Consider the following 18,908-nt stretch of genomic DNA (forward strand, 5'->3'; position numbering starts at 1 on the left):
TTTTCCTGCTTCACCTGTCTGACTAAAGGAGTGGCCGTTCAACCCTGTGTGTCCTCCACTGCAGGCAAGCTGACCCAGATTGTGTTCGGTCACTGGGACGTGGTGACGTGCCTGGCCCGGTCCGAGTCCTACATCGGGGGAGACTGCTACATCGTGTCGGGCTCCCGCGACGCCACCCTGCTGCTCTGGTACTGGAGCGGGCGGCACCACATCATCGGAGACAACCCCAATAACAGTGAGTGGCACAGCCAAAGACTGCAGGGCTTTCTGAGATAACGTGCTGTAAGAACTGAGAGGTTCGCTTATAGGTTGTTTTTCTGGTGCTCCGACGGTTGCTGTTTTTTTGTCTTTGATAGTGGCGAGATTTCAGATGTGGTTCTCAGACCTGGGTTTTGTTGTAGATTTAAGTTATTTTTTAATTAATACATCTCAAACTCCATTTACTTCATTTTTCTATCTAGTTGTGTCTACTTAAACAAGGAATTAATTTCCTTTAAAAACAAAACAAATCTTCATGCAGTTTCTTCTGTTTTCGTACATCTTGAAGGTGTCACAGTTCCCATTTGAAAATGCAAATCATCTCCAACAAACACCTGAGCGCTAGAGCCACCATCTACCTGAAGTTAGACAACCATTATATTTTCTCTTTCAAATTAAAAATCTTTCAACACTTCAGTTAATTCACATTCTTATTACCAAACATGTGTTTCGCATGCATCCCACATTATCATACCATCATAGCATCTAATTGCACGCAAGATCCCTCTGTGGTAAACCGAACGACCTTGCTTTAAAAAGACCATTTGGTATACAGGAATGATTGCAGAATAAAGAGCACAACCAAAATCCGAGAAACCACTTTCATCAATCTGAGGTAATTAAGTGACATTATTGCAAACAACCTATTGTATTTAACACAGTGAAAACCATGAAATAAAAAAATATATATATACACAAGCTAGGGTGATTGCTTTACTTTCACCTTCTTTAGGCACCTTATCATCTCCCTTTCAATGCAGTAATGACAGGCTAAGAAGGTGCTGAGATGGGTTTGTCAATAAATAGAGCTGAGGAGAATGGAGGAGAAATGCTTTTTGAAGTGAAACAGAGACAGGATGTCTATGTGGGTGCTTTCTCCAGCTGGGATTTAAAAGTGTTCGATTCTGAGGTAGGGAAAAAAGCATAATGCTGAGAGTTGGGGGGTGGGGTGGTGTTTCCAAGTGTCAGATGTTACAAGAATCCCGGTTTAGGTGCTAAAATTTTATAATTAACTTCAGTGCAGCTTAGACAGTTAATTAAGAATTTCAGCTTGGTTGCCTCCAATTAGCAAAGGGTAGATTCACTCTTGTTAGCAGTTGTGGAAAACAGACTCCCCAGATATTTACAGAGATATTGCTTACTGTGCACCTTGTAGAATTTAACACACCTTACCATTTAACAGAGAAAGAAAAAATAGGGAAACACTAAGAGAATAATGGATCATTGTATTTTAGTTTCACTTTTTGGGTTGGTAGTTTGCTTTTGTTGTTTGACATCGTCGTTTTTTTTGTCTAGGTGGTTGAGAATTGATATGATAATTTAGTGTAGTTGCCATTTGTTGTGGAGCTTAGATTACAGAACAACAATGTGGTAGGTGTCAGAAAATAATGTCTTCAGTCACACAGTAGGTTGAACATTACTACTCAGTAGCCAATCTTCATCGATACTATTTAAAAAAAATATGTGTGTGTGTGTGTGTGTGTGTATAGATATATATTAATATATAGAAAGAAGCTGTAGTATTTATCACTATAGAAAGGACTGCTTATTAGACAAAGTCAATGAGAAAAGCACTGGAGTTGATATTTCCGTGGGTAGGATTTCTCAGATGTAAGTCAGATTTACTTCACTTCACTAAAAAACAGCGCACTCTAGTGGGCCTGTTTTATAAATATGAATTTCCAACTCAAATTATGATCAGGAATGCAGTACCTGAAACAAGGTTGCCTTAAAATGGCTGAGTATCCATGCTTCCCCTTACACTGTTTATAATGAGGTGCAGTGCCCCAGCTTTTGTCATGTGTCCATATGTGCAATACAATAAAAACACATTGCTTAGGCAAAGAGGTGGGTAAACTGTTGGAAGAGGAAATATGTGGGCCTACATTTGTATTGGTGCATTTTTCCTTGTTTTGTTTGTCCTTTTTTCTACTCCCTAAACAAAGGAACTGTATTTGGACAGAGTCATAACAGGGCCTTTACGCTCTTCCTAAAGGCACTTTATCGAGGCTTCACAGTGAACAGAACCATCAGTCAATATGTTGTTGAGATTTGAAATAGTTGGAGGCTCCCTTCACAGTTGTTCTGAGAAGTGTTCTGCACCTGCTGTATGTGTCCTTACTGGGACCTACATTTTACACCTGGTTAAAAATGAGTCCATTAAGAAGGATCAATGCGTAAGATTGACAGCAGTCGTGTAGGTGTAGGATCCTGCCATTAAGGGTTATAAACGGGTCTAAAATGGGCTGAAAATGCTGGTAGGCTTTTGTTGTTGTCTTGGGTCTGTGCAATAAGAATGGGAATTCATGTTCTTTTTCCAGTCAAATGCAGACTGTTGGAATTGATTTCACTGGCAAACAGGAGAGGAAAAAAAGTGTTTTTGTCTTATCTATGTGATCATTCAAATGACTTCCACCCCAATCAACCCCCATCCTGGCTCCACTAACTCTGCTCCACGGTGTAAGAGATGAATTTGCACAGTCTAATTGGAGCGGCAAGGAGAGGACCCTCCTGAGGCTAGGGGCTGATTGAATCTTTTGTCAGATAGGTGAGCTGGACTTGGCTTCCAATCCCCCAGACGGCCGCGCTGAAATGTATTCCATTCAGCCTCCGCCACTGGTGTGCTTTAGAGGTATCAGTGCTATTCAAGACCTGTCTTCTGCGGCCTGTAACTTCATTGATTGGGGCCCGAGTGTGAAGGCTCTTGTTACTCGGCCTGCAGCGGGGCTGTGGGCCTGAGGGGCCCCATGGTAGCCTGCTCTCCCGGGGGCTGCCCTCTCTCCTGGGCCGAGACACCGACCATCAGGGCCCTGATGGAGTGCTCCTCTGAGAACGGGCAGCATGTGTGCGCAGGTTCGCCCAAAATACTGTGATTGGTTTTGTTTTTTGATTTAGGTTTTGTTTACATCTTCTAAACCGTTATTAACACATTCAGTTAATTTTCAACTGATTTTCAACTGATTTAACATATGTTTGTATGTAGGTATTTATTTATATAAAAAGTATGTATTTGTTTCTAGTATCACAAGCATGTTGCTGTTCTTCTTCTTAGTCTCATCACTTATTTTATTACTACTACTAATCATTACAGTAATAATTATAATAATAAAGCACCCACGTTATAATTTTCCACTTTCCATGGTATAGCAAAGGTTACCAGAACCAGCTCATTCGGTTTGTTATTAATAACTGAAGCATTCAGTAGTAGTTCCTTTTTAAATATCTCCGTCTGCCTACAGGTAATGTTGTGGGCTCCAGATTACAGAGATTGAAGATGTTAGTTAACTGTTTGTGTGTGTCCTTACAACAGGAGAGCTGTGTTCCTTCTCCCCTGAGCAGCCAAGTCTCAGACATCTGCTGTCCTATAGGGACGTGTCATGCTGCTCTCGCCTGCTTACAGACAGGTCGTGACAAGCAGGTTATCAGGAACACCAGATACAATTCTACCCGGGGAAGTTTACACACTGATATGTTTGCTAGCCCCCTTCAGGAGGGCTATTGATTTCTGCAAGGCATAATGTTGTTGTTAATTAAAATAATAATGATCATGTTAATTACACAACAGGGTTCTTTAATAATCATTCCCTGCCTGGTTAATTGGAGGTAATTATGGCAGAGCTGTAGGAACTGCTCAATTTACAGCAAAATAAACTAAATAAAGGCGAATGTGTGCTGTGTAAGAAATCCAAGAATCCACTGAGGTGTTGCTCCTGCTTACACGATCTTACTGAGTTTTAAATATGTACTAAGAACATATTTGGTTTTATGTTTTGGTTTTGGGGGTTTGTGTCAATCTATCTAGCAATCAGCAGAGCCTTGTCTTACCTCGTCTTATCTGAGCTCAGACAACTGAAATCTTTATTTTGCCAAACAGTTTCTGAAAAGATATAAGAATGAATAATTTTAATTCAATGAAATGCATCCCCAAATAACTGTTTCTAATGAAGGGTCTGGTTTCTATTCGACTACAACTGTAAACATACCAAGGCATTTACTGAGAATGAGGTAGGGCAACAACTGAGCTCATTTTAGATGTTGAATTGTGGTGACAAATTTTCATTAAGCTATATTTCTTATACAGTGGCTTCACAATGGGTAACGCCCAGGTGTGTGAGTCATCTAAAGAGCAGGGTTCATTAGAAGCTTTGCAGTGTGGATGTAAAGATGGAAATAGTGCCGGTTTGTCCAGGTGTCTTGCCCCATGAGTAACCTTTCCCCTCTTCCCTCATTAATCATGTGACAGGAGTGAAGCAGTCCACTGGGTTTTGGCCAAATGCTGTGGTTGCTGATATTTCCATGACAATCACCCATTTCTGATCAAGATGTTTACCACACGCACTGCTATCTCCCTCTCCTGGACTCTTTATCACACACTCTTACAGACCGACTTTCATTTGCAATTTAAATCTGATTTTCAGTTTGAAAAATGTGCCTTTCGTTCTCCAGTTTGAACATAGGCAGAGAGATTTGTATGTTTAATCTCCATATTATTTCTTTTGAATTCAGGTCAAATACGTGAACAGTAGAATTCACTCCTTTTTACGTAAATGTTTCTCCCAACCTCAAATCTGCTTCTTTTCTAACAAAGCCATTCGAGTGATCATTAATTTTCTGTACCTTTCTTTTTTCTTGACACCTTGCTTGAAGAATCTTTGAGCAAAAGCATTGCAAAACATATTTATAAGGGCTTGACAAAAGCTAAAGTGAAAGTTCTATAAACCTGAATTGCATTAGATAAACAAGAACAGAGCATTCGTTATAAAGACACGCCACACTTAAAAAAAAAATCTGCATCCTTCAATATTTTCTCCTGTACCAATAAAAGATGTTATCTGGATTCTGTTTCCTATTACAGTGCAGACCGTTACTTGATTAATATTCTGTAGTCATGCAGGACTAAGAACTGCATATAGGTAAAGTAGTATGGGACACTTTCATAGACACCTTACGATTTCATTAGGGAATTTGACTAGAAAGAAAAGTTAAAGCACAAACAATACAGATAAGTTATTCTGTGCTTGACTAAGATGAAATTGTAAAGAATATACTTGCATACTATACTTTATTAACTACAATCTTCCAAAATGTACAAGGATATACACAGGGTGGAGTAATAGGGAGTTTCCATTGCAGTGACATCTTGTGAACAAATGAATGAAGCCTAGAAAATCACAAGGTCTTCTAATTAGTGCAGGGGTCTGCAACCCTGGGCTTCGCGGGCCAGAGGGTTATCGGATTTTTAGTTCCCACAGATCTCTCAATAACTAAATTGGAGCAATTATTTGCTTAATTAGCGCAAATCCACATGTTTTCTAAGTTACTAAACTGTGACCATTTCAAACTCCCTATAAAAGCTGCAGTGCCCTGGCAATCCAGTACCAGTGTTGTAGGTCCCCAAATTTGTAGCTTTTTTTTCTTGTCAAATAAGTTTGTGAAGAGCAGGAACCTGCTATGTTGACATTATCTAAGCTTTTGCCACTCTGAAGCTGTGACTTGATGGTACAGGGGGAGACGTCTATACATCAGAGGAGGATCTGCAACACTGCCTGACTGAATACTTCTTGCAGTTGACACACTATACAAGTTGGACCTGCTCTGGGCAGCACACTAAATCTGTTGGCTACACTACAGGCTCTTTGGGGAACCATATGTTATATGCAGTCATTGTTTTTTGCTTTCCTTTTATTCTGTTATTGCAAAGCAAGCCTGTGGGCTCTAAACTTAAACTTGGGCAGTTTAAGAGCATGTAGGGCTGGATACACGAAACAATTTAAATACCTACTGACTCTGGTTTTACTAATCTACATTCACAGACATCTACATTCCTGGAGAAAACACTCTGGGTCATATTATTAAATAATTTTACACCACGTTAAGTCTATCTGATGTTTTTTGAAGAAGGACATTGTAATGTTATAAAATCAAAAATCTAAATGTAATCAGGATAGATGCTCTCTTAGCAGTTGAAATGTGTGTGTGACAGTTTATGACAAAATACATTGTTGTTTTCAGAGTCTGAGGTGGGGGTAGTATTAACTTTGCATGGTGGTAAATTATTTTATGAATATGGCCCAATGTGTTTATTTAATTGTAGGCTGTAAAAGTCAGCATTTTGTGACAGTCTTTCTTAGCAGCTACTCCTGTAGCTGAACTGAGCTGGGGTGGAGAGCAACAAAATGCATAAAGCACTTTCCTTTTATTTTTTTCATTCACTCCTCAGCCTGGGTGTCTTGGTATTGACAGTCCAAAAGCCTGCCCCCAACTGTATACGTATTCATTTCACTTCACATACATATATTTTTATGTGAAGAAAAAACACTCCTCAGAACTTGGGAGTAACATAAGGCTCTCACCCGCACCGCAAAGACATTATCCGGTGGACTGTTGCCACACCCCCAATGATCATATCAGTCTTTTATTCTGTTCCTAGGGTGTCCACAGTCTTAATGTCTACCTGGGTGTCGTGGTGGTTTGGTATTCCAGTGAAGTGTGGGATGACTGTTGTCTTCCTGAAACACACATTTGGGTTATTGCACTTTTTTTTTTTTTTTCAGTAGGCCCATTTCCAGTGACTTTCAGAAAGTAGGGAGCGAACTGTAGTTGTGGGCTGTTCAGGAATCAGTCCTTAAGTGTCCTTAGAGGTTTATAAGAAACTCCTAACCCCTAATGTACCCCTTTATCGGCGACTTTTGACGTTGCCAGGTAGCAACTTTTGCCATCCTACGCATCGACCAAGTTTTGACGGCACTGGCAGGCCACCCAGAAAGATGACCGCTGACAGCCCTTATCTATTCCGTCACTGTGAGTAGCTGTTATTTCTAGGGGGAAAAAAGGCACTTTTTATTTATTTTTTCTTTCGCAGCACTTTGTAAAAGGGAAAGGGCTTTTCCTCTGCCCCTCGGGTGGGTTTCCACGACTACCTCTCTTTCTAAACATTGCGCCTTCTTGTGTTGCAGGTGACTACCCGGCACCCAGGGCCGTGCTGACCGGTCACGACCATGAGGTGGTCTGCGTGTCCGTCTGTGCAGAGCTAGGACTGGTCATCAGTGGAGCGAAAGGTCAGCCATCACTCACAAGTCTTCTGACACGCTATTTTACAGTACAGGACAGTAGGACTGTATAGACTGTATAGGAATGCTGTAGGGTGCCACAGATTAGTACAAACTCATCATCTCCGCAGCACTATAAAGACCTCAGCAGAGCTCATTGTAGCTTGTGTCGCCAATCCTACTAAATACGTTTTAGAATCCTCTCTGGTGATGCAGAACTGCATCTTACGGTCTGAGGACTGGACATAACATTATTCCATGGGATTCATGCTCAATTTATTCTAGGGTAGGTTATACTATTGCAGGTCTCCCACTGGATGTTTTTGTGATGCTGCCTATCGCTGAAACCCATATTCCTGTTTGGTTCTTGTTTAAAATGTTCATTCTAATTTATTACTGAGAGGTTTTTTTAATTTCAGATTCTCCTTTTCAGGTAGAATGCTTTTTCTCCAAAGGCATTCAGAGCTTTCTAACCTACTTTTTTATTCCTGGGAGAACATGTGAATGTTCTGTAATTCTTCAGTTATTGATATGAGTGTCAGAACAGTGACACCAAATTCACATGTTGATCACAGAACATTTAAATATGGTCAGAGTTCATTTTTGTATTATTTCTCATATGTATGTAAAATGCAAAAATTACACATAAATATGCCAGTCACTGCTCATAAATGCACTATGTAACTTACTCTCCAGATGTGTGAGATGCTTTCTGAAGATTAATCCCTGTAGAGAGAAAATCAGTGGGGGAAAAACTACATAACTAAACTAAACCGCTAAAATATCACAGATCTGTTCTGCTGTTGTGAACTACAATGCCAATCAGCCCAAATGCATGTAGGCAGTAGACAGCACCTCCGAAAAAGGTGAAAATGGCTAACCCTATTCTTCAGTAAGAGTGTTCTAACAGACAAGGAGACATTTCCATTGAAGTTAAAAGTTTTTCAGCTTTTTTTCATCAGACAACTGAATTAATTCACTGCTTACTTCATTTCTTGTTTGAAAGGCAAATAATCAAAGGGACAGTGTATGCTGCGCCTGTTATGTTTGATTAGTAAAAAAAGTGTTAAAAATATGATCACAAATCTAATGCGCTGGAAACTGCCAGTGAGTTTTTGTGTAGCAACAGTGGTTGGGATGCAGATGCCCCCAGTTCTGCTGTCCCGAACCGGGTGTTGGATGTTTTTTTACTCTGTTTCGCAGAGGGGCCGTGTCTGGTCCACACCATCACGGGGGATCTGCTGAGAGCTCTGGAGGGCCCGGAGAACTGTCTCTGCCCACGCCTCATCTCCGTGTCCAGCGAGGGCCACTGCATCATATGCTACGAGAGAGGCCGCTTCTGCAACTTCAGCATCAACGGAAAACTCCTCGCCCAGATGGAGATCAACGACTCTACCAGGGTACATGCTTCCTGTCTGGCAGCACATAAATCACTTTATATGATGTAGAGCAAAGAGAAACTGTTGAGTAAAGCGTGGACCTGGATTTAGGACTGAACATCAATCATGTGCTTGACTGTAATGGATAATTTCATTGATTACTTTTTGTTTGTTTGATTATTATAAGTGAGTTTTAAGCATTATTTGAATGTTGGGAAGGAAATAGACATATTTGTTTGTATTTAAATGGGACACAAATGTGTGTTGTGTGGTTGGAGAGCTGCTTGTCCTGATCCCCATTGTGCTCTGTCTTGGTACCAGGCCATTCTCTTGAGCAGTGATGGCCAGAACTTGGTGACGGGAGGCGACAATGGAGTTGTGGAAGTATGGCAGGCCTGTGACTTCAAGCAGCTCTACATCTACCCAGGCTGCGACGCTGGCATCAGAGCGATGGACTTATCGCACGATCAAAGGTACGGGTGGTTGGATTTCACTGGGAAAAGAGGACTTATATGTGGAATATGACTGTAAAGTCTTGAAGTTGGAAAATATCCATGATTTGAAGTGATGTATACAATATCCTTATACTACACTTCCATTTTATTCATGGGCTGTTGATATTTAGTGGAAGCCAGCTGCCATAGGGACCATTCCTATTACACACCTGTCACAATGAAGACGTGCCCTGAGGCACAGCACAGCCCAGGGCTCCCGGTTACCGCCTTGGGACATGTTCTTAAACACACATTCGCACGCAAGCTTGCTTTCTGTGTCAGTATAGGTCCTCAAGTGCACATGGAAAAACTTCTACATATTGTTTGTGGAGAAGAATGTGCCATGCAAATATGTACATTACACACACACACATTCCATGGTGTTTAAACACAAAACGTGAATTAGACATCACCGTTTGCTCTCCCTGACCTTTGAACTTTTTAGATAGGCTAATTCTTCCCCGCCCCCCAGCAGAATCCACAGTGTCGTGAGAGCCACACAGAAGCTGGGTTGTTTCTCTTCCCCCTCAGAGTTCAGGGAATACATCATCAGGTGACCCAGGAAGTATGGAAGTGAAGGACTAGCTGCTCACTCACCATTTCAAACCCACCTTAGTGGCCATCTCCCTACTCCTCCAGGTCTTTGGGGAAACTCCACAGTAGTGCCGCTACCGTAGGCCCATACATCATTAGTGCGTCTCTAACCGTCTTATTTATATATGCTCACTAACATTAACTGTTTTAGAGCAGTGTAAATTCAATTCAAAACTAATGGGATGTGTGTCAGACCAGCCCGAATGCCGATAGGAACGCAGGTGTTCTCGGCTCACATTACAGATGGCCAGTAACTCTTCCGCATAGTGATATGTCAACTGGAACCTGGCATTGCTGGCTCAATAATAGGTGGAAGACTAATGATTATGATTGTATTTTTGTTTCCGTTACTGAGCAATCTGCAAGTTGAATCTTTTTTTCTCTTCTTAGAGATTTTCGTTTTTTACATATTGGTTTTACATTTTGGGTTCTAATGTATTATTTAAGAGATTAATCATATTTGTAAAGCTTTATATGATATTAATAAAACAAAAAATATATTGCCTGTGTGTTAGTTTGATCTAAAATTATCAATTGTTCAGTGTTATTGGGCAACTTGATAATATAAACAGTTCAAAAACAAGCTGATTTTCCTCCAACCGTTTGTTAGTGAATGGCATTTTATTTTAATTTATTCTGATTGTATTGTAATAATAGACAACAAAATTGTCTTCTCTTAACTTGCTACAACAGGGGTCACATGTCTGAAAAACATTTGAGGTTCCTTTAAGCTCTAAATGTGCAGCACGGTGTCATTATGATGTACCCTCAGGGTGTATTAATACAGCTTGACCCTGTGAAATTGGCTAGTTTTCCCTACATACCAGTAACTCATTGACACTTCTGCAGAGCTATAACCCTCCTCAATAGCCCCTTCACATGTCAGGAGCAGCTCTAATTTATTGTCACATCTGCTGCTGACCTCAGTTAGGTTTAGTTCATCATTTTGTGCCCTAAATATGCATGTGTAATACACACATCGTGACGTGGTTTTATGGCACGCATATGTTTGCAGCTGGTTGGCTGGAATTGTTCTGACACACACTGGAGGTCAAGACTATGATACCACTATGAAATCACACTTAGATAGAACTTAGACCACAATTAACTTCTGAATATGTATAAGAACATTAATTCTCCATCTCTAAAATAAATTATACATGTAATGGCAAATGCAAGAAGTTATTAATCTGTAGTCTGTTCTCAACATGAATTTTGAAGTGAACTCATGCATTGTGTGGACCAATGTCATTGTTTTTAACTACTGTGTGAATCACTCTCTACCCTGTCAAAACAAGACCTTCTCAGCAAGATCTGTTCATGTTGACGTTGCACTGGGTAATGGCTTCAGCTTTTCTCTGTACCTTATTTTTTTAAATGTTTCTGTCTTGTGCAGGACTCTCATAACTGGAATGGCTTCTGGGAGCATCGTGGCTTTTAATATTGATTTTAACCGGTGGCACTACGAGCACCAGAACAGATACTGAGCAGGAAGAGATGAGGGGCGACGGTGGGAATGTCAGGTGCCAGACGAGAGGACACTGGCTGCAGGGGACCTCTGGTGTCGAAGGAAGACAGAACTGAGAACTAAGACAAATCGAGAGACTGCAGCATCTTGCCTCCTGATGTACATTCCATAATGCCCGGCAATAGCAGTACATTGTAGTTAGAAAACATTTGAGTTTGTGTTTTAATTCACGCCTGAACACCAGCTGCTAATAAAATAAATAAAAGCTACCTTGTATCATGTGAGTTCACCAATCTGGAGATCGTTTCTGTCAGTCTGATTTCCAACTCAGTTCTTCAATAGGGAGGGGTGGAAGCGTTCATCGCAGATACAGACTTTGAAAGGAAAAATAAAACGGTAAACACTTCTAAATGATTAAATACATGAATTGAACTATTTTAGACTAAGCTTTTCGTCCTGACTTATATCATATTTTTCAAGCTGTGAAGAAAAAAAACTAAATGAATACAACCACATTTGATACTTTGTACATCAGATGCACATCTTACCTTAAAGGGATACTTTTTTTTTTTTTTGTAAAACCTTGTATAAAAGAACAAAGAAAAAAAAAAAAGCATTTCTTATCCAGATGTGGAGTTTCATTCTGCATGTATTGTAAATCTGGTGTATAAGTGGAACAGATGCATTTACGAAGCTTAACCTTGAATATCTGCTACAAATGTTGGCTTGGTTCACAGAAGTAGGCCTTGCCACATTTTCACTAAGGGTCCCTGCCGTGATTCTTGCTCCACCCTCCTGTCTTTGAAAACATAGCTGGTGTTTGGTTACTAATTTTTACCTTTCCACGTGCCCACTTTACACTTCGTATCTGGGCCAACTTTTCAATGTGAAAGAAACAAAACTATTGACTTTTCTTTTTACCATATTTCTTTTAACTGTAATAAGCAAAGCCCATTTCATGTGCTTAACAATGAAACACCTATATAAATATATAAACCTTGTAAATGCAGTTTGTTTCCCAATCACAATGTACAATTATTTGAGAAGGAAACAAAGTTCATTGTGAAAATATCATCCTTGTTCAATTTTCAGGTCACTACAGGTTTATTTATTCATAATTTACTGTCTGTAAAAAAGAGCGAGCGAGAAACCACAAATACAAACAGTTGGTTCTTACAACAGGCCTTTCTTGCTCATTGTTAAATCTCGGACAACTTCATCCAGGGGTAAACCATTTAAAATCCTTCATGTTCTTCTTTGTATATTTGGTGACTGTTTTGTCATAGATGTACATATTGTGTTGGTAGGGCTATGAGGCATGTAATGGGAATGTAATTTTCTCAAGACTAAAAACAAAAAAAGAAAAAAAAAAGTTACACTCACTTGCAGTCATTTATTTAAGACAAATTAATTAATGGAATCTTTGTATTGGCACTTTGCACCGGAAACATATCATTATTTATTGCTGTGATTACTTATCTGTCATCCACCGTGTATTAGTAAGTTTTAGCACTGAATTCTTTACTCATTGTTGTTTGTATTTAAAGAATATGAAATCATGGGGAAACCAGTGTAATGATTAAGTTGTACAACCACAAGTCAGTAAGCAATATCATGAGTTTGTAGCTTAGAATGGGGGGGTGGGGGGTATTTACGAATCTGGATCAATCAAACACACAAAAAAGGGCAAAAAAGAAGCAGAAATAGATTTATGTCATCCAAAAAATAAAATACGGTGAAATATTTTGGATATATAAAATCCTTCAAGCTACTGTAACCATGTTTTATTGCAAAGATGTAAAATATGCCAGATGTGTGTGAGTTGGAAGTTTAAAAGAAAATAAAATATGCAAAGAACTCAATGATTTGCCTTTTCTTTTTCCCTGGCGTTTGTACAGCTAACCATCCCAAATGGAAAAGCCGCTTGTGCATGAAAGAACATGGCAGTTCTTTGGATGAAATGGGTTGGTACTGTAATAGTTTGTTCTTCTGTTCCCTTTACTGTTTATGCTTTGTAATTTTATTTTCCAATAATTGGAAATTATAAAAGATTTCATTTTTTTAAGTGGTGGATAGTTTGAGGTCCTATTGTACTGTTGCAAGAAAACTGTTCAAGAAGCACTACTTCTGTTATTTATATAAGTACTACTGTTTTTTTGTTTTTCTTCATATTTTGTTTGAAAATATTTACATTCTGGGTTCTTAACTGTCTTCACCTGCTGTTTTTTTTTTTTTTGTATGTTGCAATTTAAAGACAAATTTTCACAAAGTGTTTGTTGAGAACCGTTTAAATATTAACTTATGCCAATACATAAAGATCAATAACTGTAAAATAAAATAAAATGGTTTCCTTTTTTTTGTCGTATTTATAATAAAAAACAAAACAAACCCACTGTCAGTGAGTTTTTGATTCCAAATATTAATTTTGGATGTTTCAGATTACCTGCAGCATACTGCATGAAGTATTAATTCAATTATAAAAGCTTTGAGATCTACTAAAAGGAGCCTGATCTGTTTGTTGGGATGAAGTTAACAATAGTCACATGAGGGAAAGTATATATTTTTGTAGGATTTATGTCATTAAAGCATTAAAGCATTAATATAATCAGATATTACTATACGTTTGTGCACTGTCCACATCCTTGAAAGTCTAAGCTATGCACTCCTTTTCAGGGTGTTAGTGCATCATGGGATGTGTCCAAGTTGGCTGTCTGTCTGACGATGCTTGCAGTTGCTGGAGAAGAACTAGCTACTGTCAATTCCATCATAACAAGGTTTCTCTAGTCCAGCGGCTTCAAGTCACTTCAGACAGACAGTAGCCTCAAGGATAACCCCTGCAGCACTGAACAGAAGCTGACATCTTGAAAGTGAGTGCACACACCTGTGTAATTTAAGTTTGAAAATGTGAAAATGAAACATTGATGTTACTCAGACAGTTGTAGCAACCAAGGGTGATGTATAGCACTATATACAGTGGCTATAGGAAGTATTCACCACACACATATCACAGCTAATGAACCTTTAGATTATTTAATGTCTCAACTGAAAATGTATTTTTGAATGCTCTAAATAGTAACTGGAATGTATCATTATCATGGGCTTTATTATTATTTATTAGAAGACCCCCTTGTCTTCAATTCTGTACAATGCCTTAGAATGCCTTGGCATTAAGAACCATTAAGAACCATTAAGAACATGTTATTATTGTTATTATTATTATTATTATTATTATTATTATTATTATTATTAATTTGTCCAATTCCTTTATCCATAAACTGATACTGAAAAGCACTGCAATATAAATACAGGAGAGTGTGTAAATGTAAAATGTGGGTGGGTGTGACGGCATTTCAGAAAAAGAGTAACAGAAATCCAGTATACTGAGAACTAGGGCCTGGTGGAAAGTGTGAAGAGAAGGTCACATTTTGAGAGACTGAACTTGAGGTGATGTGAGTGAGTCCAGTAAGAGATGGCTGAGAGGCAGGGAGGGACATGTAAAGAAGTGTGCAAGTACACTGGAGAAAAGGAGCTTTAACACCTCAGAGGTTGTAGGAGAAACCCTGACTGAATGTGACAGAGAGAAAGGTTGGAGACTTTCACCGGCTCAGATACACTTTGCAAGAATAAAAAATGTTTACATTTTCTCATTTATTTAAAAGTTGATAAAAGATATATAAATGCTACCTGGTATCATGTGAATTCACAAATCTGGATATTGATTCAGTCGGTCTGATTTCCAGCACAGTTCTTCAATAGGGAGGGGTGGGAGCTTTCATCTCAGACATAGACTATGAAAGGAAAAACAAAACCGTAAACACTTCTAAATGATTAAATAAATTAATAATTTAACTATTTTAGACTGAGCTGTTGATGCTGACATACATTTATTGAAGAAGTGAAGACAAAAATATCAATACAACCACATTTGATACATTGTACATCAGATGCACTTAAATGGGGCTTCTTCTTAAGTTAAGCCTTCTATAATCGTACACAGAAAAGGGAAAAACATTTCTCATCCAGATGTGCAGCTGCATTGTGTGGCTGGTGTATCAGTGGAACAGATGCATTTACAAAGCTTAACCTTTAGTATCTGCTACAATGTTGGCTTGGTTTACAGAAAGGAGGCAAGAGCCCAGTCACCACAGTGGCAGTAGTGTCTTCTGGGTGTAGAAAATCTAGACTGGGCAAGATGAACAGTGCGACGAGCCTCAAACTCAGGAAGGAGCGGTCAGTGGATGAAAGAGAACCTGGCAAGAGAGCAGTGCCAGAGATCCCCAAGTCTGAGAGGAGCAGAAATGTGGCCTTGTCATGTTACCTGACATTTTGGTTGGTTGAATTGCATTAACAACTGGTTGTGCCTCCTGATATTCCACATCATTTAAAAGGGTGAGTATTTCCCTTGCATTGAAGACAATGAGTGAATGAGATGAGGTGTAACTAAGGGAGCCAAACAGCTGAACTTCCAATCCACTCAGGTGTGGGCATGTTGTGATGAATTCTGAATTCATGCTCACCCATCACACAGATCTCAAGATGGTTCTGGTAAAAGTGTGGCATGTTCTAGAGGTTGGAAGGCTCAGTATTGGAGTCCCTCAATACACAAAATTATCACATTGCTCTCTTGTTACTGTCAGTCATAAGATCTCTTTCAGGGGGAAATTGTCTGCAGCCCACCAGTGATCAGGACAGTTATCAATGCAGAGGACAAGGTGGACACACTGCCTGTCCCCAAACTATCTCAGCATGAAAAGTACATCCTCAGTGATGCTGTAGACTTCCTTACACCCATTGAGATTGCCACAGGTTGTGCATAGGGGTCAAATGTTGTGACAACCAGTTGCATAATCCCATGTATCAGGGGGCTTTTGAATCACCTTGGCAACTGTTCTTTAAAATACAATGATTAACTGGTGAAAAGTCTCAGGGAAACAACAGGGAAACAACAGAGAAACACATTGCTTGTTATCAGGAGAAAAAGCTTCTCCAAATTGTCTTCTCTTCACACTTCAAGTTGGCATGGTGTACTGCTACTTAGAGGACGGTCTTCAAAGCACAAATGAACAACCTTGCCCATAACTTCACACTGATGAGGATGAAACGCCCAGTGTGTCGTCCAGTGGACCTCCTGTGAAACTTTTCGGCTACATGGATGAGCCAAGCAGAGATCCTAAGGAATCTCTAACCATTAACAGAGAAGTTGAGGAGTAACTCCACATCTCATCTTCCACCATCTTCTGGCCCTCTTCAGTTCTGGAAGACAAAGGCTGGGCTGTATCCAACTCTCAGTACAATTGCTGTTGAATACATGCATGTTCAGCATCTTCTGCAGCTGTGGAGGCCTTCTCAGTACAGGTGGACGTGTCTTCAGCCCAGAGCGCTGCTCACTGTCAGAGGAACTGTTTGAAATCCTCATGTATATAAAGTGTAATAATGCAACATTTTCACTTCAGTGATTTATGGATGAATATTTTCATTAAAACATTATAAGGCCTATTGTGCAGCTTTGTTATTCAAAGTTGAGCTACTGTGTGTACTGCTGGAAAAACATCTACCCAACACATATAGTCAGTGCTAGTGATAACACTGTTTAAACTTGAACTACAACACAAGAGACTTCTGCAACTCCACATTTACTTTCAGTTGGAGTCATGATGGTTGGTAATTGAAGACCATCTCTGTTGTTGTGCACAGTTTGTTGTGATTGATGAGATGAGATTGTATTTGAAAATACAGTCCCTAAATTGAAATACGAGTAATTCAAGACAGATAATATAAAATTAATATTTGAAGTATTTGCAGAAACATGCCAATGCACTTTTAACAATTATTTTCAAATTGTGAAACAGGATACAATTGATAATTTTTCAAATGAGTATGTAAAGTCAGGTCTGGTTACTTGTTCTACGTTGTTGTGATTTCTTAACAATTATACTGGAATGGACCATAGGTTGGGTTGTATTTTTACAGTATGTACATGTGGAAACTATATTTCAAAATAAAGTCATACCTATAACCACAGTACACCAGCAGGGTATGTGAATAACCTTCAATTACAGACCTCCACACAAGAGTGCTCTCTACAGTAAACATATGGCGCCCTCTACTGTTTACTTCTCGAATAAAGCCAAAACTTTATTCTTTAATCAGAAGTAGATTTCTTTTCATAGATTGTTACTACAATTTGAGGTGACAATTTTACAGAAAGCTTTGTCTCCATCCTTCTTTCTCCACCTGGCTTTGAACACAACTAGGTAGAAATACAATCTGGCTCATCCACCAGACTCACGGTTCATCTGGTTTAGAATGGCACTCAGGAAATTATTTGTCTAGCTGAGCCCATTACAAAACTATGCAATCATGTCTCTAACCTGCTAACTACTGCTCCTGTCACATTAAAACTTCACTGACCGTTTGACTGTTTAACCCAGCAGTATCATATCTTCCAGATTTACAAGAGGAGTAAAGTCACAGTAAAAATAAATAAAGTTGCTACAGATTTGAGATTATACTGTGTATTGATATTTCAATTGACTGAAGTAACTTCTGCAAGCAAATGGTTATCAGAATTATTCTTTCCAATTTTACAATTTAATGTAATACTTTGTATTGCAATTTTATATTTTGTTGTGTTTTTGTACATGCCACATTTGATCAATTGCTGTTGTCTGTGTCATTATTTAAGCCTGGAAACTGTTGTTCCAAACCTGCCAAAGACCAATGCAGGTCTGCCAGATTGCATTTGGTTTGGCTCTTACTATCGACTTTTCTTGAAAAAATAAAGCAAACAGTTTGTGAAAAGGCTCCCTTGGGGATAACTAAAGCAAAGGTTTCTGTTGTTTGTGTTTAACCACTGTACTGTTCTGTACACAAAACAACTCTCCCCCCCCCCAAGATTATGCATTGACAAACTCTTAGCAAATGTATCTAGTCATTGCTTTATGTAACAGGTAGATAACAGACAAAATAAATACAGACCCTATCATTATAAAAATGTTTTTAGAAGCTAAAGTATATTAAGTTGAGCATCTAACAATCCAGATTTGGGGAAGCAGAATGGCAGGTAGAATTAGGCTGTCGCCAGGATGGGACACATTTCGATTAAAATTATTAATTCCCATGGAAGCGTCTATGCATCAGAAGCTTAATTCAGTATTGGCATGGGGTCACAGGGCACAGGGGGTTGGTTTTACAGTGTGCCACTTGGGTTAGCTGTTGACTGAGGACTGACTGATGCCTCTCTGCACTGCTTAGTTGTCTTTTACTGTTTTTTCCTTTCAGTACCCTGTAATGAACAGTGAAAAGAATAGTTTGGTGTATAAACTAAATAAAAACACTTGGCTAGGAGATTTTAAACAACTGGGGCAGTACAAAGTGAAGTAGGTGGCCATGTGATAGATGCACTGCAGTCAGGAGAGATAAATAATCCGTCAACTGCATGAAATGTAATTTTATTGTTATAATAATAACATTTGACTAAAACACCTTGATGTTGTCGGCGCTGAGATTCAAGCCGATACTCTTCTAGGCGCTGCTTCTAGACTAATGTGCTGTGGAGAACTTGAGCCTGGCTAAGGCGCCTGGGCCTTTCAGCGCTGCGGTGGACTGGGGTTCGAATCTCAGTGGCTGGAACCCCCAGGTCATTACAATACTGTACTGGCACATA

General features: G+C 39.3%; 1 protein-coding gene and 1 long non-coding RNA gene across 4 annotated transcripts in view; one reads left to right on the forward strand and one right to left on the reverse strand.

Moving 5' to 3' along the window:
* Positions 1-13,104, forward strand: part of nbeaa (neurobeachin a) — a 320,946-nt gene extending 307,842 nt beyond the window's left edge. The window contains exons 53-57 of the mRNA XM_066699758.1: positions 65-235; positions 7,215-7,316; positions 8,511-8,707; positions 9,008-9,159; positions 11,171-13,104. Coding sequence (XP_066555855.1) covers positions 65-235; positions 7,215-7,316; positions 8,511-8,707; positions 9,008-9,159; positions 11,171-11,261 — 713 coding nt within the window. The 3' untranslated portion in view covers positions 11,262-13,104. The remainder of the gene's footprint in view (positions 1-64; positions 236-7,214; positions 7,317-8,510; positions 8,708-9,007; positions 9,160-11,170) is intronic.
* LOC136746897 (uncharacterized) overlaps positions 1-18,908 on the reverse strand; it is a 45,871-nt gene that overhangs the window by 26,138 nt on the left and 825 nt on the right. For all 3 annotated transcript variants that reach the window (XR_010816437.1, XR_010816435.1, XR_010816436.1), the window contains exons 2-3: positions 14,927-15,030; positions 11,513-11,616 (exon numbers count right to left, since the gene is read on the reverse strand). This is a non-coding gene — a long non-coding RNA (uncharacterized LOC136746897). The remainder of the gene's footprint in view (positions 1-11,512; positions 11,617-14,926; positions 15,031-18,908) is intronic.

Source organism: Amia ocellicauda, chromosome 3, assembly GCF_036373705.1.
Source record: "Amia ocellicauda isolate fAmiCal2 chromosome 3, fAmiCal2.hap1, whole genome shotgun sequence".
Lineage (NCBI taxonomy): Eukaryota > Metazoa > Chordata > Actinopteri > Amiiformes > Amiidae > Amia > Amia ocellicauda.